The sequence below is a fragment of the Macaca nemestrina genome, chromosome 15 (assembly GCF_043159975.1).
Source record: "Macaca nemestrina isolate mMacNem1 chromosome 15, mMacNem.hap1, whole genome shotgun sequence".
Taxonomy (NCBI): domain Eukaryota; kingdom Metazoa; phylum Chordata; class Mammalia; order Primates; family Cercopithecidae; genus Macaca; species Macaca nemestrina.
Window position 1 is genome coordinate 42,420,364 of NC_092139.1, and position 27,789 is coordinate 42,448,152.

Consider the following 27,789-nt stretch of genomic DNA (forward strand, 5'->3'; position numbering starts at 1 on the left):
TGACTTGAAACTGGTCAATGATTGGTTCAATTCAACTGCTTTTGCAAATATCTTCCATAAAAATTTCTAAAATTTCAGTGGATTCTAATAAGGGACTTTGGATTCATCTGCCTAAAATAGGTATGAGTACAGTAACTTAAATATCCATGTCATGTCCGATTATAAAATCATGGCTCTCAATTAATGATGAAGTTTTTCACTCGGCTTCAGAGCAGGGCTTCTCAAATCTTAATTTGCATACAAGTGTAGGAAATGGGGGGCATGAAGGTCAAAGGATACAAAGCAGGAAATATGTAGGATGAACAAGTAAAAAAATCTAATGTACAGCATGAGGACTATAATTAATAATCGTGTATCATAGTCAGAATTTTTTCTAAATGAGTAGATTATAGCTGTTCCTGCCACAGGGGGACAAAATGGGTAACTGTGTGAGATGATGGATATGTCTTTTGTTCCCTTATAGTAACCATTTTACTCTATGTAGGTATCTTATAACATGTTGTAAGTCTTGAATATACACAATAAAATTTATTTTTTTAAAGATGCATACAGATCACTTGAGAATCTTGTTACAATGCAGATTCAGATTCAGTGGCTCTGTCATAATGGATCACAAAACACTGCATATTTAACAAGCTTCTAGGTGATGCTTATGGCCCATGGACCATATTTGGAGTAGCAGGGCTCTCAAACTTTAGCATGTACCAGACTCACCCAGATGGCTTTCTAAAACACAGATTGATGGGCGTCATAGTCAAAGTTTCTGGTTCAGTAGGTCTGGGGTGGACCCAAGAATTTGCATCTCTAACAATTTGCGGTGAAGCTGATGCTGGTCTAGGGACCACACATTAAGAACTGCTGCTTTGAAGTCCTGCATCTTTCTTTTGCAAGAGCGTGGCTCTCCCCAGATGAAACCCATTAATTCCATCCACTCTAAAATGTCGGCTTAATCACAGAAACCTGGGAAGGGCTCCAGGAGACACTTTTTCTGGGAATTATCCAGAATTTGTCCTGTGAGCGATTGACCGTAGTCCTTACCAAATGATTTGACTTAATTAATTTCAAAGATATATTTCCACAAAATTAATGTAAAGAGTTGTTGGTCTACTTTCTTTTAAAAAGAGAAATCCATGATTTCTACCTAACAGCCAAGGGTTTAATCCTTCTGATTTCTTTGGAAACTGTATCAAAACACTTCTAATAAATTAAAGTTGGTAGGAACTTTTTTATATACATATATATTAAAGTTTATATATGTAACACATATAAATGAGTCAGCAGAGCTATGTTCCTTTACCCTTTTATAGACTTCTGAATAACCTGCTGCTATTATGCATTAAATACAAACTTTTGACAGACAGCAGAAAGCAGCATCTTCACTCTTTTCATTCATTGATTTATTCATTCATTCAAAATTTTTTTTTTATTTTAGCCTAACATTTAGGTGGTTCTTTACTTTCAGGACTTAGCCATTAATAGTATAGCTATTTATTGTATACTAGCAGGAAAATAAATGTGAATTCATTCATTCATTCATTCAATTAAAAAAAAACCACACAACTATGTGTCAGTCACTCTCATGGCCCTTATATGTGTAATGCTGAGGAAAATCAGATGCTCTCATAGTCCTTACAACTTGGAGGAAGAGAGTGACATTATAAAATTTATACATCTACATGTAAAATTGCAGCTGTTACTAATGTTCAACAAAATGATACCATATGAGTGCTGATGACTCATGCGAGTGCTTATATGATGACACAGCCATGCTGTGTCAAGATTCACTTGAATCCATGCTCCAGTTACCGCTGGAAGAACTTGCTGGACATTAACTGTGCAAAACACCAAAAGGGCTTTACTTGGTGTCAATGAAGAAGTCAACAGATGAATTTATCCAGCTCGTTAAAGCTGTCTCTTGCTTCTAACTCACACTGGTAGACTCTTCAAAATTAGGAGTTTTGGCATACTTCATTATGAAAAATTCTAAGCTAACATTGAAAGAACTGTATAAGGAACAGCTATATATCAGCCACTTGGATTCCATAATTAAAATTTTGATGCTTTCACTTGATCACATATAAATCCCTCTATCCATTTATCAATCCATCTTAGTTCAATATGATGCATTTTAAAGTAGGTTGCAAACATCAGTATACTTCACTCCTGAATATTTGGGAGTGCATACAGCAGGATGAAGTTTGTAAGAATGATTCTGAATTTCTTAGAAATAGGAGGCAGATACATTATCTAATTTCATTCAAGTAATAGAAATTTAAGGTACAATTTGTACTCATGTTTGAAGAAGCTCCTGCTTAAGGGAAAGGCTGGCTCTAACAAAGCTACTTTATGACAATATTTGTCCTCAGTGGAGTGGATTCCTGCATGATGAAATTATGAGACTCACCCATAATATGCTGGAAAAATTGATGGCCTTGCCTCTTACCCATGTGGTGCCCATCCAAAGGAAGATGCTGTCATCCTAATCAGCTACACAGAAGGAACTGCACTCTTTAGATGACTCAGACGAGGAAAGCAAGATCCAACACCTCTAATAGCCCAGTAACACATATGATATTTGAAAGACCCTTCACTTACCATGTTAACCATTCAGTTAAATCCTCCAAATCCTAATTCTCTGCTGCTTAGCCATCAGATCCAAACTTTCTTTCTTTTTTTTTTTTCTTTTTTTTTTTTTTTGAGACGGAGTCTCGCTCTGTCGCCCAGGCTGGAGTGCAGTGGCGCGATCTCGGCTCACTGCAAGCTCCGCCTCCCGGGTTCCCGCCATTCTCCTCGCTCAGCCTCCCGAGTAGCTGGGACAACAGGCGCCCACAACCGCTCCCGGCTAATTTTTTGTATTTTTAGTAGAGACGGGGTTTCACCGTGGTCTCGATCTCCTGACCTTGTGATCCGCCCGCCTCGGCCTCCCAAAGTGCTAGGATTACAGGCGTGAGCCACCGCGCCCGGCTCAGATCCAAACTTTCAATGCCCAGGATGGAAATCTTTTCAACCAGTACATCAAATAGCTTTTCCTCCTTCTATAAAACTTATAAAGATGATCTTTTCAGTTACCCTTTTACTGCTCCATCTGTATTCTATTTTCAATGCACTTCTGTTCATTTTGGAATTAGGAAGCCTATAAATTCTTTTTATATTTAATTTTAACATTCAAGTTAGGCATATTTTGAAGAAAAAGATATTGCAATGATTTCATTTAACCACTAGAGGGCAGGAACTTACTTCTGTGGTTCATTCTGCACTTTTTTTTTTTTTGCTACCCACCTGAGCAAAATCTAGCTAATGCAACTAAAGTACTACTACCTTCTGAACCTTCTTTCCTTGATATTTGCTTAATTGGAATTTAAGTCTTTGAGTCAAATTAAGAAAACTGACATTCCTAGGTTCTGTTTCTATCACAATTTCCAGTACCAGATTTTTATTCACTCATGAAAACAAATAATGGGGGAGAAATAAAGTATTGCCTTCTGCTGATTCTCTTGAGTGGGATAAGGAATTTGGTTTTTGCACTCTGGCTTACAGATTCGTATAGTGGGAATTATTCGATCTTTCAATCATAGTATCAGAAAGTTCAATTTTAGTATGGTACTCCTACAGGTGCTTTTTTTCATTTTTCAGCCATTGTTTTGCTTAACTTATTTAACTTTGTACATACGGATGCCTTTTTAGTGCAACAGGGTAGTTCTTTGAGAATTATGTTTACATGTATACATCTCTAGCTCAGCAGCAAGTTATTATTACAGTTCCTTAAGCTGCTGTTATCATAGAGTGGACTGATGCAGTAGAGAAATTTAATCTTTACCATGTAGTACCTATTCAAATACTTGCTCACAGTTTCCTGTGTGACCTCTGGCAAGTTACATGACTTTTAATGAAGTTTTTAGTAAAGACTTCTAATAACACTTCTGATTTTTTTGCTATGTTATGGTGCTGTGAGTGTTGCCTACACTGATTGGCTGTGAAAGAGCTATTGTATGTAACAGTGTCTAACCCAGGATGACCTACAGCCACTTCTAATCGCAGTGTCCATTCGGTAAATGTAGTCAATTAAAATTTGTATCTATGGGCCAGGCGAGGTGGCTCACATCTGTAATCCAGCACTTTGGGAGGCCGAGGCAGGCGGATCCCTTGAGGTCCAGGGTTCAAGACCAGCCTGGCCAACATGGTGAAACCCCATCTCTACTAAAAATACAAAAATTAGCTGGGCATGGTGGTGCATGCCTGTAATCCCAGCTACCCAGGAGGCTGAGGCAGGAGAATCACTTGAACCCGGGAGGTGGAGGTTGTAGTGAACCAAGATTGCACTACTGCACTCCAGTCTGGGTGACAGAGTGAGATTCCATCTCAAAAAAAAAAAAAAAAAAAGTTTATCTACAGCCATTAGCAAAAAAGTTTAAACATCAGTCACATACATTTGTTATTAAAGAATCTTACTTAACTCAGGCGTCCCCAACCAGCACTGGTCCATAGCCTGTTAGGAACTGGGCTGCACAGCAGGAAGTGGCAGGTGGGCAAGCAAGCAAAGCTTCATCTGTACTTGTAGCTGCTCCCCATCGCTGAAATTACCCCCTGAGCTCTGCCTCCTGTCAGATCAGTAGCGGCATTCGATTCTCATAGGACTGTAAACCGTATTGTGAACTGCACATGCGAGGGATCTAGGTTGCACACTCCTTATGAAAATCTAATGCATGATGATCTGTTACTGTTTCCCATCACCCCCAAATGGGACCATCTAGTTGCAAGAAAACAAGTTCAGGGCTCCCACTGATTCTACATTATGGTGAGTTGTATAATTATTTCATTATATATTACAATGTAACAATAATAATAGAAATAAAGTACACAATAAATACAACGCACTTGAATCATACTGAAACCATCCCCCCAGTAACCTCCTCTCCCCCTGGTCCATGAAAAAATTATCTTCCATGAAACTGGTCCTTGGTGCCAGAAAGGCTGGGGACCACTGACTTAACTTGTATATAACATTTGTCTCTAGAAAATCATACGAGGTCCCTGGCAAGAGTCAGTCTATGCAGGGATCTCCAAATTCCTTAGCCCAGTGTTTAATGTCCTCATTACTGACCCTCTTCTCTATGCCTTTGCTTGGGCACTGGGGTGAGAAGGTAAGGAGTTGTGGGCTGCAGACTAGTTGGCTCCTGGCCCACTGAGTTCCCAGCACAGCCCTGTCCCTTCAGCATTGCTAAGGATGCATGGCTCACTCTTGCACCGTCTCAGAATCCCAGGCAAACTCTGCTCCTCCTGGCAGAGGGTACAGATTGGCAGCTTCTGGGCCAGATGCAGTCTGAAGATGTTCTCTGTTTGGCCTCTCAGTGACTGGAAACTGGGGGAGTTCACTTAAAAATTTAGTTTTTCCATTTTTCTCAAAACCTGGGCAGCAATAGGCTAAAAATGAACAGCAGCAACTGCCCCGTTTACAGGCTGTCTCTCTCCTGCTCTGGACATGACCTCACTTTGCCCTATTGCGTTAAATCCAGTCCACTTCACTGGTTTCTATCACTTCCATTAACTGCCTATTACTCTGCAGTGTGAATAGTATCCTTAGGGATTGTGAGACATCTCCAGGTGTGACGCCTGGACTAAGTATTTCTCCAACGCCTACTTCAAAGTCCAGCACCAACCCTTGGTGACCCCTTCATCCCCGACTGCAACCAGAAAGTATTTGCCTGAATGTTTACTTAACATTTATCTGCTTTTAAAAATATCTTTGATTTTATATTTTACCTTTTTGGAAGGTGGAGGCTTTGTCTCACATGCCCTTGATAAGCAGAGATGTATTTTTTCCTTTATTTGACTCAAATTGACAATTGAACTTGGTTTCCCAAGGGCGTACAGCTACATGGAGTATCTGAAAACTCAATACAAAGCTAAAAATAAACTTGTTGGATCCAGTTTGAATGCACCTCCAGCCTAACACCTCAAGACACTAATTTTAGTTGCCAAAAAAAAAAAAAAAAAAAAAAAAAAGCCACCATTATTACTTTCACAGAAGCTGGTTTTCCCTAACTTCCATTCTTTCCTCCATCAAAATTTTCTTTTTTTCTATCCTTTTTCAGAGGGCTAATTTTAGTGAACTGTCACATTGGGAAGAATCTGGTTCATTCGCCACATGGTTTTAGAAACCGACTTGGATATAACGGGGAAGGTCAGATCCCCATGAAACAGGGACATCTTCCTATCTGCTTTCTAAAGCAGCAGAGTTTGGTAACCAAGGGCACCCTCTTCAGCTGGGAGGCCAGGAAAGCGTTACCGCTGCTATATTTAAGACAAAGAACCACCCACTGTGGGTGTATAGGCCCCAGGTAGTCAAATCTAGTTTTCCAAGGGAAGCAAGAAATCCATTGTTTCAGTATAAAATCACCTTAATTAAAAGATTTGACAACATTGGATGAGCCAAAGAAAATGCATCCATGTATCCCATTGGGACCATGAGTTTCCAGTTTGCAATGCCTTGCTGAACAAAACACACAATCCTTTCCCTTTGCATATAATTCTAGGGAGAATTTTTCTGATGGATGTAACTAAATAGTCAGAAGCAGTCATTTTTCAAAAGAAAGATTCTGCCATAGTGACCTATACAGGCTGCCCCGGTTACTTGTTTAGGCTCCTGTCTGCCCTAATTGATGTCCAGCCACTGCTACTAAGGGCTCTTCCAGCACTCAGCAGGCTGTAGTAAACAAGCAGGGATGATCTGTTGAATTAAAATAAGTTCTGCCATCACTTAATGCAGTTTTGGAAGATGCTTTAAAGATGATTTGGGGAACAGATTAAAAGCCACTGGTAACAATCAGTGTCACTATTTTCACTCTTATCTTACTTTTTATAAAAATGTTATTATAGGACAATTTTTCATCTCTAATGACATGCCAAAATGTCGCAATGTTGGGCTCCAAACGGCTTCTGGAAAAATGTATTTCCTAATGTATTTTTAAAATGTGCTACAAAGTAGAACATTGGGATAGCCTCATTGTCAGTAAAACCTGCCAGGGACTTGGAAGGCAATTCTGATAAAGAGTTACAGAGAATTTGGCACATTGAAAAGCAACATTAAAAGAGTATATGTAGGCAGTTATTTTATAAGGATCAGCATTTATTCAACAAACATTTTTAAACTGTTTACTCTGTATAAGGTATGTTGAATTAGCTGCTGGAGGGAAATGTTTCAATGCATTTATTATTATTATTCATTGGTAGTATTCCACAAGCTTAAATATTTTATTTGTTTTATGTCAACATAAATAACAAACAGAGATGCCCTCTAAAAGAAAATGATATTATTTAAGAATAGGACGTACTAAATTATGTGCGTAGTCAGGGAGGGAAGGAAGACAAAGGTTTTTAAAGGATAAATGAGGAGGATTACATAATTGTTTTGAGATGATTATGCTTGGCTACAAGGATCAATAACAAGAGTGACATCAGTCCGAGGCTGGACAGGGAGTTGCTGGGCAGGTGTCCTCACAGAAGTATTTTTTGTGTAAAGTTGTTATGGCCTTTGTACAAGGTGATGGTTTTTGCAGAGTCTTTTGTGAGAGTTTTTCTTATCAGGCATTTATGAGTGAGAACCTTCTCTTTATGACATTCCCTGGCTCTTTTTGTCAGGGTTTTTTGGGTTGTTGTTGTTGTTTTAATATAAGTGACTCCATTTGGATTCTGACAACTTTCACATTATTTAACATCCACATATTTACTCTATGCCAGAAACAATTCCAAGCACTTTATAAGTATTAACTTATTTAATCATCTAAACAATCTAACAAGATAATATTATGATTCCCAGTACACACATGTCTTCATCTATAAGGATAAAGAAATTGAAGCACAGAGAGTTAAGTGAACCATCCAAAATCCCACTGTTGGTAAATTGCAGGGCCGGAATCTGAACCCAAGCAAGCTGTGCTCCAAAATGTGTGTTCTTATCCATCACATCAATTAGCTCATTCTATAAAACAACCCCAAACTTGGCAGCTTATAACATCAACTGGTTATTATTTTTCATGCATTATCTGGTCAGCTGGGCAGGTCTGCAGATCCAGACCAGACTCATAGACTCAGCTCATCTCAGCCGGGCTCACTCAAGTGTGTGTGCTCAGCTGGGGACTGGCTGGTCCAGGACATCCTTGACCAAGATGACTCAGCTCTCCTCCAGAAGAGCTGGATGAGAGACCAGGATGACTCAGACCTCTCATCCTCCATTGCTATAATAGGGCCCTGAGAAATAGTGGAAAAATTTGCGAGGGCCTTTTGTATCAAGTTTGCTACTCTGTGATGGACCAAAGCCTATCACATAGTCTAGTACAGAGTCAGTGTGGAAGGGCCCCACCAACAGGCATAGACATAGGTTGGTGTAAAACTTGGAGACTTTAATACAATTAACCTCCCATAGTCATGGCTCAACACTATGCTGTTTAAACCCTGCTTTCCAGGCAGTATCAAATTTGATATTTCCAACTCCAAAAGAATTGTGAAGATGCTGCAAAATGTAGCCTTGTCGGTTTAGGAAGGCAAGAAAAGAGTAAAAAGAAATGTGGAAAATGAAAGGATATTTATAATTTTAGGCTGATCCTGGAGAAACACCATCAGAGACTCCAAGTGAAGTGAGAACAACTCCAGCAGAAAACGGGGTGAATCACACTACATCCCTGACACCCAAGCCACCCTCCCAGGCTCTCCACAGCCAGCCAGCTCCAGGTAAGCCATCTGGAAAGAGCTGGACAACGTGAGCAAGATCCTTCAGTTCATTAGTGCGACTGAAGGAGGCGCTGTGATGTGGGTAGCTAAAGCATTAAGTGGGGAAAGATGTGTGGACTTAGGAGGTGCTCCGACAATGTGCAATTGATGAATGAAGGCCAGAAGAGATTCATATGTGCTCATCTGGCTCTACAGATAACTTATTAAACCACAACAAAAAAATCACCCAGATTTCCTGTGTCCTTTTTTAGTGATGAATTATAACCCATCTGCTGGCACGGTTTGAGAAGAGTTCTCCAAGCAGCTTATAAACAACCATGCCTTAGAAGTGCATTCTTAGGCCTGCTTCATTAATTCTGTGCCAAGGGCTCCTTTCCCTCTTTCTCCAACTTTCTTTTCAACATCCTTGAGTGTCTGCTATGTGCTGGACGCATTGCTAAAGCCTTTCATAGGGATCATTTCAATTCCCACTCCCGCACCCCGCCATACCAGGCCCAGAGAGTAGATTCTACTATTGTCCCCATTGCGCAGATGAATAAGCTGACATTTTCAAGTGATAAAGTACTTATTGAAGGCCACAGAGCCAGGGAAGAGTGAACTTAGGCCTGACACAGTTCCCGATGATACTAACATTCTTGCTTTTAGCTCCTATATTCCAACCAAAGCCGCACTCATGTCTCATTTCTCAAAAAAAAAAAAAAAAAAAAAAAAAAATCCTTTGATTTCTATGCAGCTAACTTTGACATTTAATCTTATGCAGCTTTCTGTAACTATTCCTTGTGTGTATGTCCTGTTTACTCCAGTAAATGGGAGGCCTCCTAGGTAGACTTCAGTTTGGTGCCTCCTCTGTACATCACACAGTGCTGGAGAATAGCATGTACCTGATAATTTCTTGTTGAATTGGTTTAATAAAGTAAACAAAAGGGAACAGAATTTCCTTCTATGAAGGTGTGGAAAGGAGCTCCTTTCTTTGTCATACTAGGTCAGAGCGCCAATAGATCCAGATCTTTTATTTAGGGTGGAAGGGTATTTCTCATTGGGGAGAATGAGAAATAAAAAAAAAAAAAGGAATTATATTTAATTTGTATCAGACATGCTTGAACTGCTTTTTAAAAGGTTGCTGGCCAGGCATGGTGGCTCATGCCTGTAATTCCAGTACTTTGGAAGGTTGAGACAGGCAGATCACTTGAGGTCAGCAGTTCAAGACCAACCTGGCCAACATGGTGAAACGCCCATCTCTACTAAAAATACATAAGTTAGCCTGGCATGGTGGTGCATGCCTGTAGTTCCAGCAACTCAGGAGGCTGAAGCAGGAGAATCGCTTGAACCTAGGAGGTGGAGGTTGCAGTAAGCTGAGATTGCACCACTGCACTCTAGCCTGAGTGACAGAACGAGGCTCCATCTCAAAAAAAAAAAAAAGTTGCCAAAGTCAATAATAGTGAAAAGATGACTTAATTATGAACAAGAAGTAAATTTTCAAATAAAGAGTTTTATATACCAAATACAAACATCTTGAGTGCTTCTGAAATATAAATCCATCATTTAAATGTGTGAGTAAATAGTCATGTGTTCCTGAAAGTAAAAGAGAATTTAGCATTTTCACATTTAACTTTTTTAACTTGATATTTTGGAATAATTTAACTTACGGAAAACATTTTTTAAATGGCACAGAATACATTCAAAAATAGCCTCCTCTTCCCCTAACGTTAACATCTCACGGGATCATGGGGCAATCATCAAAACCAGGAAACTAACATTGGCACGATACTCTGACCTGAACCGCACACTTTATTTGGACTAACTTGCTTTCCGCTAATGTCCTTTTACTGTTCGAGATTCCAACGCAGGATCCCACATTGTATGTTATTGTCATGGTTCTTTCGTCTCCTTTCATCTCTGGCAGTCCCGCAGTCTTTCCTGTCTTTCATAACCTTGGTACTTTGGAAGAACTGTAGTCAGTTATTTTGTAGAACGTCCCTCAGTCTGGGTTGGTCCGATGTTTTGCCATGATTAGGTTGAGGGCATGCATTTTGACAAGAGCACCACGCAAGTGATACTCGTCCTTCTCAGTGCATCACATCACGGATATACGTTGTTGCTGGGTCTCATCACTGATGATGTGGGATCACTTGGTTAAGGTGGTTTCTCCACTGAAAGTTATTTATTTTCCCCTGTTAGATATATTGGGAGAGCTACTTTGAGACTATGTAAATATCCTGTTCTTCCTTAAACTTTTACTTACTGATTTTAACATTCACCAATGAATCTTTCCTGTAACAGTTATTACTGCCTAGTGGTCAATATTTGACTTTTATATTTTACTTTATTTTATTTTGGGAGTTCGGCTCTTGTTGCCCAGGCTGGAGTGCAGTGGTGTGATCTTGGCTCACTGCAACCTCTGCCTCCTGGGTTCAAGCGATTCTCCTGCCTCAGTCTCCCGAGTAGCTGGGATTACATGCATGCACCACCACACCCGGTTAATTTTGTATTTTTAGTAGAGATGGGATTTCGCCACGTTGGTCAGGCTGGTCTCAAACTCCTGACCTCGGGTGATCCACCGGCCTTGGCCTCCCAACATTTGACTTTTAAAAGGCCACTTGTCTTTCCTGATTTTGCCAGAAGGTGGCAATAGCATTGCCTAAACTGAATTTGTTTTGCTTCCAGGTGGTTGTCTTTTCTCTTTTCTCTCCTTATAAATGGGACATATAATATCACCACTTTTTTTTTTTTTCTTTTTTGAGACAGACTTTCACTCACTCTGTCACATAGGCTGGAGTGCAGTGCCATGATCTCAGTCCACTGCAACCTCCACCTCCTGGCTTCAAGTGATTCTCCTGCTTCAACCAACCAACTCGCTGGGATTACAACTACCTGCCACCATGCTCTGCTGATTTTTGTATATTTAGTAGAGACAGGGTTTTACCATATTGTCCAGGCTGGTCTTGAACTCCTGACTTCAAGTGATCCACCTGCCTCAGCCTCCAAAAGTGCCGGGATTACAGGAATGAGCCACTGCACCTGGCCTAATGTTACATTTAATTAGGTTTGTCTCAAAACTGCAAATAAAGACTTTTTAAGCATAATTTTTATAAAGAATTTTCTCACACAATTTGTCATTTCTCTGAAAAGAGATTTAGATTCAAGGCCCGAATATGTTTGTTTGCTTGTTTGTTTATAGGAAGAATACAATTTAAAAAGCTGAAGAGGCTATTTATTTTATCTTTTATATTACAGGTTCTGTAAAGGCACCTGCCAAAACAGAAGATCTTATTCAGAGTGTCTTAACAGGTAAATGCCACCCTTTCCCCCCATGAAATTCAGCAGCTGAGTATTACACAGTGGAAGTATTTAGAGGAGAGGAAATTTCCATTCGTATCTGAAAAATAACGTCATTAATATTTCTTCTTCTAAAACATCTACAGACATACACTTTTAGTTTAGTCTACGTGATATGATATCATCACAGAGAAGTAACCATACTTTGTAGCTAGAACCCTACTGGCATAAAAATAATGTAGTTTCACAAGATAGCTATTTCAGCATCAAAGAATAGTTTCATGCTGGAAATGTAACCCAGTGAGCAAGAATGCCTGTCTTCCCAAATTGCCAACAATAAATTATATTTTAGATATGAAGAATATCCATTTGTGAGCATAAAATGCACAGTCTTTCAGAACTGTGATACAGTTTGGAATTATTTTATATTTGGTTACTCACATAAACTAGTGGAACTAAAATTGGTATAAGCTTTGTGCAGGACAATTAGCAGTAGGTAGTGGAATGTTAAAAATGTTTATAATACTCAGCTCAATATACAACAGAAATGTACACACATGTTCATCAAAAGCAGCACCACTGGTAAGGGCCAAATCTAGAAATGACCCAATGTCCATCAGCAGTAAGGTAGGTAAATAAATTGTAATAAATTCCTAGCATAGAACAGGAGGCAGCTGCAGGAATAAATAAACTCAAGTCACACACAACCTGGATAAAACTTAAGCATAATGTTGAGGAGAAAAGCCAGACACAAAAGAGCATGTTCTGTAGGATTCCATATACACTAACTTCAAGGACAAAACTAATTCATGCTATAGAAACCTGGATTTGGATTATACTTGGTGAGAGACAGGAACCAAAAAGGAAGACTTTTGGGATGCTGGCAAACTTCTGATTTTGACCTGAGTGATGGATATTGAAGCACATTGACTGTGGAAAAATTTACAAGGCTATACATTTATGATTTATGCACTTTGATGTATGTATTTGTATTTCATCAAGAAATGCATAAAATGTGCATAGAAAAATTACTTGAGGAAAGTATTAAAAGAAAATATAGTTTGGTTTGGTTTTTGAGACGAAGTCACCCAGGCTGGAGTGCAGTGGCGCAATCTAGGCTAACGGCAACCTCCACCTCTCGGGGTCAAGCGATTCTCCTGCCTCAGCCTCCCAAATAGCTGGGATTACAAGCATGCGCCACCACGCCTGGCGAATTTTGTATTTTTAGTAGAGATGGTGATTTGCCATGTTGGCCAGGCTGGTCTCGAACTCCTGACCTCAGGTGATCCACCCGCCTCAGCCTCCCAAAGTTTTGGGATTACAGGCGTGAGCCACCACACCGCTCCCAACAAAACATGTTTTTAAAAGATTTAGTTCTAGGCTGGGCATGGTGGCTCATGCCTGTAATCCCAGTACTTGCAGAGGCCAAGGGGGTGGATCACCTGAGGTCAGGAGTTCGAGACCAGCCTGACCAACATGGAGAAACCCTATCTCTACTAAAAAATACAAAATTAGCTGCTGTGGTGGTGTGCACCTATAATCCCAGCTACTCAGGAGACTGAGGCAGGAAATTCACTTGAACCCAGGAGGCGGAGGTTGCGGTGAGCCAAGATCGCGCCATTGCACTCTAGCCTGGGCAACAAGCATGAAATTCTGTCTCAAAAAAAAAAAAAAAGATTTAGTTTCATGGGAAACAATACCATATTAATGCATACAACAAGAGACAGAAATGTTCCTAGAACATGATTTTAATGTTATTTAAAAGAATGTAAATGAATGGACAAAAGGCAATGGTCTGTACCAATACATTAGCTGTGATTATATCTTGGTGGCTTCTTTATAAATGATATTTGTGTCTTTATATAAGTGGGCATTACCTTTATACTTAAGAGCATATTCTAAGGAACAGCCTCTCGTCTACAGACTTTTTAAAAATAATAGTTTATGTGGCTTTATTTCTAATCATAGGTAAGAACATCTAGAACCTTATTTCCAAACTGCCTATAGCTGATATGCTGTAAACCACTTTTAAAGAAATAGAATTGCATCTGCCACCAAGAATGCAGCAATTCCTTGGGATTATAAATTCTTAATGTAATAACTTATTATGCAACCGTAATGAGTCAATTTGGGCCTGAGGGAAACCATTAAATAAATGTACCTGGTTTTCTCCATGGCCTCATTCTCAAAAGAAATTGAATGTCAGGAGAATAGACACAGTATAAGAAAAGGAAACATATTTCTATTGCTTAAAGACCTTAACATTTAATAGCATCAATTATTATTCTAGTTCCAACGTTTATTCACTAGACATCTAATTTTCTATTCAGGTCTCTTGTTACTCACAGCATATATTATTTCTGAATCAGTTGATAGTTTTAAATATTTATGGTGACATTTTTTGTTCCCAGAAGCAGGACATTCAATTCAAAGCATGGAAACGTGAACTATGACTTGATCTAGGTCCATATAAATGACAATTCACCGAAGTTAAGATACCATCAGTTGTAAAGCATTCTATGCTCATGTGTTGCTAAAAAAAGAAAAGCACTGACCCACCGTAATACCCCACCAACCATAAGATGCATCTTGATTTCAGAAATGTTACCATATTTTTTAAATGCACATTCTAGAATTGATTGAATATATCAGTAAAATACAGATTTGTTTTGTTTTGTTTTGAGACAGAGTCTCACTCTGTCACCCAGGCTGGAGTGCAACTGTGTGATCTCAGCTCATTGCAACCTCCGTCTCCTGGGTTCAAGTGATCGTCCCGAGTAGCTGGGATTACAGGCGCCTGCCACCACGCCCGGCTAATTTGTGCATTTTTATTTTTTCATGTATTTATTTATTTATTTATTTATTTAGAGACAGAGTCTCACTCTGCCGCCCAGGCTGGAGTACAGTGGCGCGATCTTGGCTCACTGCAACCTCTGCTTCCCAGGTTCAAGTGATTCTCCTGCCTCAGCCTTTCGGAGTAGCTGGGATTATCGGCATGTGTCCCCATGCCCAGCTAATTTTTGTGTTTTTGGTAAAGATGGGAGTTTTGCCATGTTGGTCAGGCTGGTCTCGAACTCCTGACCTCAGATGATTCACCCACCTTGGCATCCCAAATTGTTGGGATTACAGGCGTGAGCCACCGCACCTGGCCTAATTTTTGTATTTTTAGTAGAGACAGGGTTTCACCATGTTGGCCAGGCTAGTCTCGAATTCCTGTCCTCAGGTGATCCACCTGCCTGGGCCTCCCAAAGTGCTGGGAGTACAGGTATGAGTCACTGTGCCCGGCCCAGAATGTTTTAAGGTCAGGCCCTATCACTTTAAAAGTTTTCTCAGCATGGGATAAAAAAAAGCAGCCAGGCATGATGACTCATGCCTGGAAATCCCAGCACTTTGGGAAGCCAAGGAGGGCGGATCACTTGAGGCTGGGAGTTTGAGACCAGACTGGCCAACATGGCAAAACCCCATCTCTACAAAAAATAGAAACTAATTAGCCGGGCGTGTTGGTGCATGCTTGTAATCCCAGTTACCTGGGAGGCTGAGACATGAGAATCACTTGAACCCAGGAGGTGAAGGTTGCAGTGAGCTGAGATCGTGCCACTGCACTCCAGCCTGCGCAGCAGAGCAAGACTGTCTCCAAAAAGAAAATAATAATAAAAATAATATAGTAATGTGGCCCGCTAGTAAGCCTCTGGTGACTTTGTGCAAATTATAAGAGACCTTCCCTCAGACACTTTACTGCTATATGCTTTTATGATAAATGTACAAACTTATGATGTTTATACTATAAATGGTACCTTTAGAAATGGTGCTGTAGAACCTGCACAGTTATTTTCTAAGCCTCCACAGGCACAGTGCCAGAAACTGGGTTAAATACTTTCTGTGAGTTCTTTTATTTCATCATCTTAACAACCCTGGAAAGTTATAGAAGTATTATAATCCTTCTAGCAATGCTGTTGGTGCCCTGCCCAGATTCCTTGTACAGCTGGTGCACCCGTCTCCTGGCTGGTGGTGAGAGTTGGCTGCTAACAGCTCATAACTTGTCCTTCTCTGCAAAATTGCCCTCAACCAAAAGGAAGCCCCCTCTCCAGATGGTTATGCCTCCATGCACTGAATGTCCCAAACATGCAAGAACCTCACCTTCTTGCCTCAAGATGAAACCAGCTCAGTGGTACAACTCACACTCCAGCACTCCCCCATGGGATCAGGCAGAGACCAGACTCCATCCTTCTGAGACCACACCCTTGCTCAGCTCCTTCCCCAGCCCCGTCTGTTTCCCTGGCTCCCCTACTCTGAGAGTCCCTCAGTAAAGTGTGTGCACCTGAATCCCCATCTCGCATTCTGCTTCTAGGGAACCCAAACTAAAAATATATATATTCAAATGAAGCAATCGGGTTTCTGAGAAGTTTAATAACATAGTCTCAAAGTTAGCAAGTGATAGAGTCAGACTGGAACCCAGATAGAGCTGACATCAAGCGTCGCTCTTAAACTCCAGCTGAGCAAGATCAAACGTTTCCTCCTAAGAAGGTGGCCACTTCTCTTTCCATCTGGACGTTGAGCCCTCCCATTCCCTTAGCTTTCATATTCATTTGTTGCAGAAGTGGAAGCACAGACCATCGAAGAGCTAAAGCAACAGAAATCGTTTGTGAAACTTCAAAAGAAGCACTACAAAGAAATGAAAGACCTGGTTAAGAGACACCACAAGAAAACCACTGACCTTATCAAAGAACACACTACCAAGTATAATGAAATTCAGAATGACTACTTGAGAAGGAGAGCAGCTTTGGAAAAGTCCGCCAAAAAGGACAGTAAGAAAAAGTAAGTTCAATGAATAATTTTAGTTTGTTTCATAGCATGAAGAGTCGTTAACATGGATTTTTAATGTTTTATATCATGTTTTTGGACCTGGACCACGGCAAGAAGGCCACCTAACCTCCTCCGTTCTCCACAGCTTTTGAGGTACCTTAGCCCAAATTTGCTTGTGGATTGAATTTTTTTATTTGACCAAATTCTGAGAATAAAAATGCAGGAAGTCCTCCCGTGAGTCTAGCCGGTGATCCCAATTCCAATTAACTAATTACCTGTATTACAGCTGCCATGAGTAGAGATTTTTGCCTTGGGTACCTAGAACCTATTTGGAGAGGCAGCTGTTTTTTTCTTTTGGAGACAGAGTCTTGCCCTGCCACCCAGACTGGAGTGCAGTGACATCATCTCGGCTCACTGCAACTTCTGCCTCCAGAGTTTGATTCTTGTGCCTCAGCCTTCCAAGAAGCTGGGATTACGCCACCACACCTGGCTAATTTTTGTATTTTTAGTAGAGATGGGGTTTCACCAGGTGGCCCAGCTGGTCTTGAACTCCTGGCCTCAAGTGATCTGCCTACCTCAGCCTCCCAAAGTGCTGGGATTACAGACATGAGCCACCGCACCCGGCCACAACTGGTCTTATAGAAAAGAGAAGCTGACTATCCTTTGCTACCCTGTCTGAAATGTATAATGCCTTACACAGGTGACTCTTATGTTTGGGCCTGGGTTCCCACAGCCCCCTGTACCCAAACCTTGATGATGAGAAGCATCTCTCACACATTCACTCAATTAATATTTATTGAGTGCCTACCGTGCCCTGGGGACACAGCGATAAACATGACCTACCCAATCATCTCAAATAGCTAACGTGGTAATGTGGGCAACGTAAACAATAAACAACAAACACACAGCATCATCTCGGGCTATGATGAGTACTATTAAGGAAATAAATAAACAGGACCATGGGATAGAGAATGACTAGAGATGGGTGATCCCTTCTGACATGTTGATCTGCAATAAGGTGGCACAGAAAGAATAAGGCCTGGTCAGCTATGCAAAGAACTAGGGAGACTTATTCCAGGCTGAGGAAACAGCAAGTGCAAAGGCCCTCAGGCAGGAGAAACAATGAGCTTGTTCCAGGAACAGTAAAGCTGGCAAAGTGGGTGAAACATAGTAAACCATGACAGGAGTGAAACAGGATGAGATCAGAGAAACAGGAAGGAATCCCACTGCTAGGTTCTTTAGAGCTGGAGCAAGCGACAGTTCAAAATGTATTGAATGTGCAATAAGATGCTACTGAAGAAAGAAATTGATATGGTGAAATTTGAGAGTCTCAGAGAAATGAATCTAGTTGCTGTGTGGAAGACCCTTGAGCTGTGCATCTCAAATGGATATGAGTCACCGGGATCTTGTTGGGTGCAGGTTCTGACTCCATGTCTGAACTGAGGCCTGAGCAGCACCAGGTGATGCTGATTCTGCAGTTCCATAGACAACACTCTGAATAGTGAGGATCAAGGGCTCAGAGTGAAAGCGGGAGACCAGTTAGGAAACTTTTTCATGAGTCCAGCTGAGTAACGATGGTGGTTTGGTCTAGGATGAAGGTGGTAGACATGGAGAGAAGGGGATGAATTCTTGATTTGTTTTTTAAAAAAGTGTAAGGTATGGGGTCAGAGGCCTGAAGAGAGTAGCCTGATTGTATGTCTCTGCAATTCCCAGGTGTCCTTTAGAGAATGAAACTCATGCTGTTACCCACACCAAATATGTTCATGATACTCCATTATCTAGACTAGATCAGTGCATCTCAAATTTCAGTGTGCATATTTGCTAAACACAGACCCTTGGGCCTGACCCTAGAGTTTCTGCCTCAGGGGCCTCCTTCCATAGGGACTGAGCTTCTGAGCTCTAACGAGCTCCTAAGGTTTGCTGATGCTGTTGGTCCACAGACTTTCCACTGATGGGCCCTGGTCTATAATTGTTCAGGAGCATCCTAGAATTTGAAGGGTGGCTGAAAGGCCTTCTTTGGTCTAATCCCTGCCTCCCTTCCCAGCTGCCATCTCCAAGCACTTCACACAAAAACCTGTACCTTCTGCTTAGTTCCCACCATGATGACATAGGGCAGTTGGGATTCTCTGGGCTCAGGGCCCTTCTTTAATTGCAAGACTCTTGTGTGAACAATGCAGGTTCACTCCAACAGAGACCTGCTTCCAAATGTGAGGATGCCGTGTGGATTTCAGAGTGTCACGTGCTCTCAGAACCCCACATGTGGACTGCTCATCATAGCTTATCACGGGACTTTGTGGACACAGGGTCTGGTGGACCATAGGGGGTTTCCTCTCTTATACCCTGTCAAGGACTGTTCTCAGTCCTGGAATAGCATTTCATTGAGTGTCAACGAACTGCTGGGCATATGTGTCATATCAGTTTCCTAGGGTTGCTGTAAAAAGTACAGCAAACTGGATGGCTTAAAACAATAAAAATGTATTTTCTCACAGTTTTGGAGGCTAGGAATTCAAAAATCAAGGTGTCGGCTGGGCATGGTGGCTCATGACTGTAATCCCAGCACTTTGGGAGACCAAGGTGGGAAGATCACTTGAGGCCAGGAGTTTGAGACCAGCCTGGGCAACATGGTGAAACCCTGTCCCTACTAAAAATACAAAACTTAGCCAGGCATGGTGGCGCACACCTGTACTCCCAGCTACTCAGCAGACTGAGATAGGAGGATTGCTTGAACCAGGAGATGGAGGTTGCAGTGAGCCGAGATGGTGCCACTGCACTCCAGCCTGGACAACAGAGAAGGACTCTGTCTCAAGACAAAACAAAAGAAAACAAAGCAAAACAAAACAAAGCAAAAAAACAAAATCAAGGTGTCAGTGGACTATGCGATCTCTGAAAAGTCTAGGGGAGGAATCTTGTTTGTTTGTTTGTTTGTTCTAACTTCTGGTGGTTGCTGGCAATCTTTGGCATTCCTTAGATGACAGATACATCACTCCAGTCTGTACCTCCATTATCACATGAATTCTCCCTGCGTAGGTGTGTCTTGGTGCAAATTTCCCTTTTCTAATGACAGACACCAGGCATTAGATTCAGGTCCACCCTAATCCACTATGACTTCATTCTACTACATTTGTAACAACCTCTTTCCAAATTAGATCACAGACTGAGAGGTTCTGGGCAGAACCTGAAGTTTACAGGGATGTTATTTAACCCAGTACATGCGCTAACCACTTCTATGTACTATTCCATATATTGCCCACAGCAGCACTATGAAGTAGGTACAGGCATCACCCACATTGGATAAGAGAGGACCTAAAACTCAGCAAGGCCAAGTAACCTGGCCAGGGGCACATGCAACACAAAGGCTGTAGTGACAGTGAGGTCATGGCATGTTGCCCCCTGAGATACTGCTTGTGTCCGATGACATAGCAGATCTGGAATCTGCGTCTCTGTAGACCAGTGACTGCTTCTGGTCCCTATACTTATAATCTTCTATCTCTACACAACAAAACAAACAGATGCATGAAATAACTATGTCCAAATAAATTCCCTCATTAACCATCCCAAATGTTATGAGATTTCTCTTCTAAATTTAGATTCCTGAAATTTCTTTGAACATCTTTTGCAGGTATATAGTATGAACTTCTTGACAATAAATAATGTTTCACAGCATGAAGTTCCTTAATCAACAGTGTTAATTTTTACATAAAAATGTTTTCTTCAAAGTTGAATAATTAGGGAAATGGAAGTAAATGCAGTGACTTTACATTTTGTTATCTTTTTAGGGCACAGACAGTTCTTGTCTTCCTCAGGGCTTATTTAGCTGTCAAGAATAGTTTTAATTTCAGTTATTAAGCACTAACAGCATTGTGTAAGACATTGTTCTTAAGTCTTTTTAAACATCAACTCATAACATTTTAAAAATAAAATTTTAAAATAATATTTATGTTTAAAATAAAATGTTATTTGTGGTTTTAATAAAGGTGTATCATTTAGAAGATTTATAACTTTCAAAAGCAAAAGAATCCCTTAGTTCCATTTCTATATATATATATATATAGCATTTTAATAAATTGTAGCATCAAGAGAAGTTTAAAAAAGCCTTTTAAGTTGAAATTATTACTCCACTTAATTTTCTATACTATAGTATATAAATTACTCTTATCAGATAGCCCATTTTTCATAGGTTGGCTAACCAATGGACAATGTATTGCCAAAGATAATCCAATGATCTTCACAACTCTAGGAAATTTTATGTAGAATTAGTTCTACATTTACTCAAAACTTTTTTGGAATCATTGTCATCAGCTTTCTCAGTAAAGATTATCTCAAAAGCTTGACTGATAATAATTGCCACTGAGAAATATAATTTCATTCTTTGACTGAAAACTTTATAAATTACCCTGAAACTATGTAAGCATGTAAGTGACCTGTCAATAAGCGAAGTATAAGACAAACTATTACATCCTTCCTTTACTGAATAATCTTCTCTTGATGCCAAGTCATAGAGATAAGATGCATTTTTTAGATTTATATTGTGACATATGATTTAACACATGCTTAAATTGAAAGCACTATCAAAACCTAATACTTGGGCTTTAAAAAGTAATAAAATCATCATTTCTTAAGGGCCACCTAGGTGATATTTGTCACTTGTTCAAGGAGGAAGCTGAAAGCTAACGGTATTACCATTTACCTGTAGTTACACAGCCAGTTCAAGCAAAGCTTGGCCTAAAACTTCTCCTGAGTTTCTACTTTAGTCATATGTACTATGAACCACGAAAATCTGAGACAGTTAATTTAGCAAGTTTATTTAGTAAGTTCATTTTTACAAGGTTCAGGACGTGTGCCTGTGACACAGCCTCAGGATGTCCAGACGACATGTACCCAAGGTGGTCAGAGCAGTTTGGTTTTATACATTCTAGGGAGACATGAGACATCACTCAACCTATGCAAGATGAACACTGGTTCTGTCTGGAAAGGCGGGACAACTCAAAGCAAAGGCGGGAAGACGGAAGACAGAAGCTAGGAGGGGATTTCCAGGTCGTAGGTAGATAAGAGACAAATGGTTGCATTCTTTTGAAGTTTCCGATTAGCCTCTTCGAAGGAGACAATCAGATATGCATTTATCTCAGTGAGCAGAGGAGTGACTTTGAGTAGAATGGGAGGCAGTTTGGCCCTAAGCCATTCCCAGCTTGACTTTTCCCTTTAGCTTAGTGATTTGCGGCCACAAGATTTATTTTCCTTTCACTGTACGTATTTGTTTATTCATTTTTGTATATACTTATAAGTCATATCCTGCAAACTTCCAGTAGAATATTGAAGTAACATCATAGAAGATTTGTATGTAAAAATCACATGAAAATAGAAAGAGAAAGCGCACACAGGCATAGACTGAGCTTTGGACAAATTATCTAGACCTGCTGCCCAATATGGGAGCCACTAGCTATAGGTGGCTCTCGAGTCCTTGAAATGTTGCTTGTGAGATATATTATAACTATAAAATACACACCAGATATCTAAGACTTCACTTTTTTAAAAAAGAATGTAAAATATCTAAAATATATCTGTTGATTTTATTTTAATTGCATGCTGAAATGATATTTTGGGCATATTAAGTTAAATAAAATATATTATTAAAATTAATTTCATTCATTCCTTTTTGCTTTTTGAAGTGACTACTAAAAGTTTGAAATTATGTCTCTGAAGGGAATCACATATGTAGTTCTCATTCTGTTTCTACCAGACGGCACCAACCATTTAATGTTATCTCTGTCCTTGAACACTGAATTCAGTTCTTAGCTTCTGAGAAAAGGAATATGGGTTTGATAATTCTCCTTACCTGATTAAAGGAAACTTGCTGACTCTTCCAAGAGAGACAAGAATTTTCCTAGTATTAAATTGCCACAGACTTAATTTCATGGATCTTATACAAGCAGCAGAGGGGATAATGCCTTCAACTTTGTTTTTATAGAAGATGCAGAGATGTTGTTCACTTGTGTTTTTTTTTTTGTATTGTCCCTCAAAACAAAACAAAACCAAAAAATCCCTTAGTACATAGTATCTAAAGATACGTCATAAGGAGCTTTTCTTCAAGTGGCAAAGCCAGTGGGTCTGATTATATCTATCTGTCTTCCATCTCTCTTGATATGCAATAAAATCCTGAAAACACCTCAGATAAATGAATGGATGGACATTACATCCATTGAAGTTATTTCCTTCCTTCCTTCCTTCCTTCCTTCCTTCCTTCCTTCCTTCCTTCCTTCCTTCCTTCCTTCCTCCCTCCCTCCCTCCCTCCCTCCCTCCCTCCCTCCCTCCCTCCCTCCCTCCCTCCCTCCCTCCCTTCCTTCCTTCCTTCCTTCCTTCCTTCCTTCCTTCCTTCCTTCCTTCCTTCCCTCCTTCCTTCCATCTTGCTCTTTTGCTCAGGCTAGAGTGCCATGGCACGATCACAGCTTACTGCAGTCTCGACCTCCTAGGCTCAATCAATCATCCTGCCACAGTCTCCAGGGTAGCTGGAACTATAGTCGCATGCCACTAGGCCTGGCTAATTTTTTTTTTTTTTTTAGAGATGGGGTCTTACTACGCAGGCTGACATTGAACTGCTGGGTGTAAGTGATCTGCCCACCTCGGTCCCCAAAAGTGCTGGGATTACAGGCACGACTACCACCACACCCGACCTGTTCCTAATACTGTATCTCTCTTTCCCTGTTTGCTACAGATTATAATACAGAGTACAAAATTGGAATGAATCACACCAATTTCTTTAATATTCATCATCTCAAGTGATCTTTCTACATAATGTGAAGAACAGGTTACTCGAAAATAGTTTGGGTCCAGACATGGCACACAGTCATGCTGTGGTGCTCTTAAGAGCACAGGTGTTGCCCGTCTGCCCCTGTAATCTTTGGCCTTGGGCAAGTTGCACTACTGCGCCTCCATGTTGTGTCCTTGACCGATTATCTCACACAGCCCGGTTTCCTCAAATGTAAGCTGGAGATGGGTATACTGACTTACTTGGATATGAGTGTACCTAGCACATGGGGGGATGGTCAGCAATGAGGGCTGCCTCTGCTGGGGTGGTTGGAACTGATTAAAGAAATGCCTTTATGCCCTGGCTACAATGACTTCCTGCTATATAAGATAATTCAGGCTGGGCATGGTGGCTCACGCCTGTAATCCCAGCACTTTGGGAAGCTGAAGCAGGAGGATCACCTGAGGTCGGGATTTCGAGACCAACCTGACCGACATGGAGAAACCCTGTCTCTACTAAAAATACAAAAATTAGCCGGGGGTGGTGGCGCATGCCTGTAATCCCAGCTACTCGGGAGTCTGAGGCAGAAGAATCACTTGAACCAGGAAGGTGAACGTTGCAGTGAACTGAGATCATGCCATTGCACTCTAGCCTGGCTAAAAAAAAAAAAAAAAAAAGAAAGCAAGAAAGAAAAGAAAAAAGATAATTCAATGTTACCTGTGTCATGCCAAGAGGAAAGGTCCCCTCAACACTGCAGTGAGGAGCCTTATAGAATGTCCGTCCTCATTTGGCATTGCACATAAAAATGCAAAAGGAAACTTGAGAGAATTCTGCATTCCTTATTTGACAAAATCTGATTCTAACACCAGCTTCAGCCAACTCCCTTCTCCATGTGATGCCACTGATACTTGCCCAAGTAAAAGAAAAAGCAACCAGAATTAGTAACAGCTGATTCTAAGAAACTTTACCTGGCTCATCGGACCACAAGTGAAAAATATGGAGGCAGAGTCTGATGTGTTGGATGTCTTAGGTGGTGGTTTAGTCTTTCTGGAAGGGGTTCCATATAAATGAAAAGAGCATACCTACTCTTTGGACCCTGTTCCGAATACTCTGTCTTTCTTTCCATTGTTTCCTACAGGTAATACTACCGAGTACAAAAGTGGAAGGAATCACACCATAAGTTAATGATAATTAATTTATTTTGACATTCATCCTAACCTTCTTAATATCTGTATGATTCTCTAAGAACAATGCAGAGAAAGTCATGCTGCTCAGAGGAAGCATTCAAAATATTTTAGAATGAACTAACCCATCTCTTTCCCCTTGTAAGTTTGTGTGGAAACTGCCATTTGGGTAAACATATCAGTGAAGTTGGTGAAGCCTCCAAAGAGCCTTATTTTCATAGTGTGTCTTTGCTATTAAAAAATCTTGTTAAGAGGCCAGGCACGGTGGCTCACATCTGTAATCCCAGCACTCTGGGAGGCTGAGATGGGCAGGTCACTTGAGGTCAAGGGTTTGAGATCATGCTAGCCAACATGGTGAAACCTCATCTCTACTAAAAATACAAAATTAGCCAGGCATGGTGGCACATACCTATAGTTCCAGCTACTCAGGAGGCTGAGGCAGAAGAATCACTCAAACGTGGGAGGTGGAGGTTGCAGTGAGCTGAGATCATGCCACTGCACTCCAGCTTGGGCAGCAGAGCAAGACTCGGTCTCAACAACAACAATAATAAATTTGTTAAGAAACAGAACTCAGATGGCAGCCAGGGGGGTTATCCACACAAGGCATCTACACGTGCTCTCCATTTATAATCATCACCCCTGATGCTAAACAGGGCACATCTTTAGCTTCTCTAACAAAGTCTACTCAATGCAGTGTCCACTGAAGTTTTCATATGGGAAAGGTAACTGGGAATGCCGTTACACTTGTCACATTTTAAAATAATAAAAAAGATTAAAACCTGAAAATTTTTTATTAGATACTGTTTTTCCCAAAGGGAGATTATTATTCTCACCACTGCCATGCCCAGGGCCCCCAGCCTCTTTGCTTTTCTTTCTGCCCCTGCCTCTTTCTATAGCACCGTGAATTCCATTCAGTCTCTGGGATTGGAGACACTGTTGCTAAGCTTGTCCTTGGGGTCTCACCCTCTACCCCAAGTGGCTTATGAAAATACATATTTCCAAACAGAGAACTTTCTCTAGGAGGAACTCTGGTGAATAACCTTCCCTCCACCTTGTTATGGGCTTCCTGTTTTGTGAGTCAAGCTCTGTGTCTTTGCAGATCGGAACCCAGCAGCCCTGATCATGGTTCATCAACGATTGAGCAAGACCTCGCTGCCCTGGATGCTGAAATGACCCAAAAATTGATAGACTTGAAGGACAAACAACAGCAGCAGCTGCTTAATCTTCGGCAAGAACAGTATTATAGTGAAAAATACCAGAAGCGAGAACATATTAAACTGGTAAGCCCGGGAAACATGATTTATGTTTGTGCAACTGGAACTCTCTTTCTTATAGAAAACTTTGGATACTTTTGGATAACTAAAAGGAAACAAGGGCGGGTGTGACTGGCATTGGCACCAACTTGAGATTGTTTAATTGACACGGTGTCCATCACACGACTATTTTTATAAGGCCCACTGTCTTAGCATCTTTACCAAGCTTCTCTGTCTTCTGCCAGTAAGGCTATATTTTATCATTTTTATTTTCACTAACTTATGTTGAGTTTGTAATTGCTTTTGGGAATCTTTGAAATCTTACAGGAAATAGAAAACACTTACCTTTGTTTAAGAAATTAAGAACGTGTTGCAAACAAATTTTCCTACATTTTTTTGGTAGCACTGGGCTTTGCCAGCATTTTTAAAAAATTATACAGTCCACTCTTCTATATTTAGAAAAGGCAGTACCTAAATGGCCAACACAGAATGTTAGCTACCCAATTCCTAAGGCTCCCTGTGAAAGGAAATGCCATCCTCACCATTAATAATCAGTTTTATCTTCCAAAATGTTTTCTCATGAATTGAGACATTCTCTCCATTTTTGTTGATTCCTTGTGTCCTTGTAGGGACACAATAAATATTTGGTGACAGATAGATTAAATAAAATATCCTCAAAAACAAGCGTATGCCAAAACCAAAGAAATTAGTAAGCTTGATAGAAATTAAGGTAGTGTATCCAGAAGAAATGGGTTTTAAGAGATATGTGTATAAATTGTCCATTTCTTTGCTGAGGGTCTGTGCATCTAAGAGAATTCTGAGTTGCTTCAGCTTGTAAGGTTGGAAGCCTATAGATGATTTAGGCGTCACTGTATGATAGGTGATTCAATGTAATTCTGTTGTTCTAGTACTGGTTCCCCAGTGACTGTATGCAATGAGTAGATCAAAATTGCATGAATTGCTTATTGAAAATCAAATTCTAACTAGGCCAGTTATTCTCAACTTGAGCATGCATCAGAATCACCTGGAGAGCTTGTTAAAAGAGATGTTTAGGGCCTACCTTAAATTTTCAACCGATCTCTTTTAGGGCTGGTGTTTTCATATTTCTGGTCCCAGGACCAGACTTCAAGAACTACTGCCTAATACCTACATGTGAGACTCAGGATTTGCTTTTTAACAAGCCCCACATGATTTCAAGGGGTTGCCTTATTTGTGAACTACTGAAGTAGGATCAAAGCAGTGAAAGAATGTCTGGGCAGGGGTTGGATCGGGCATAAGGAGGGATTGCCTTGACAGACCTGAGAAAGTCAAATTAAATTTTAACAGGCAATAATGGCTTTGAGACCTGGCTACAACCACTGCCATCTGACTTTCTCCAGCAACTTATCCCCAGTACTCCAGAACATAATAAAAATTAAAATAGTGGCTGGCTGTGTATTAAACACTCACCATGGGGCTGTCTTCTGTGCTGAGTCATTTACAGGAAACGTCCTATTTAATTCTCACAATAACCATTAGAGTTTGGTACTATTGTCAGTCCCATTTTGCAGATAAAAAATGTATGTAGCAAACTTTAGTGACGTTTCCAAGGTTCCACAACTAGAAGATGGTGCCATTGGGATTTGAACCTTGGTCTTCAAGTTCTAGAGCCCCTGGTTTATAACCATTGTGTAGATGCCTCTGCTACAGGTTTCAAGCCAATATCATCAAAATGAAGGAGTTTCTCTGGTATCCTGCTCACACAGAGAACACACAGCAAACTTCTTCGTTATGATACCTGGAATGCCATGCCTGTCTCTCTTTA

The 27,789-nt window shown here is 40.6% G+C and overlaps 1 protein-coding gene across 3 annotated transcripts in view; it reads left to right on the top strand.

Annotated features, from left to right (window-relative positions):
- LOC105481533 (phospholipase C beta 1) overlaps positions 1-27,789 on the top strand; it is a 748,575-nt gene that overhangs the window by 611,084 nt on the left and 109,702 nt on the right. For all 3 annotated transcript variants that reach the window (XM_011741183.3, XM_011741182.3, XM_071079653.1), the window contains 4 exons: positions 8,595-8,727; positions 11,962-12,015; positions 16,599-16,818; positions 25,832-26,012. In XM_011741183.3, coding sequence (XP_011739485.1) covers positions 8,595-8,727; positions 11,962-12,015; positions 16,599-16,818; positions 25,832-26,012 — 588 coding nt within the window. The remainder of the gene's footprint in view (positions 1-8,594; positions 8,728-11,961; positions 12,016-16,598; positions 16,819-25,831; positions 26,013-27,789) is intronic.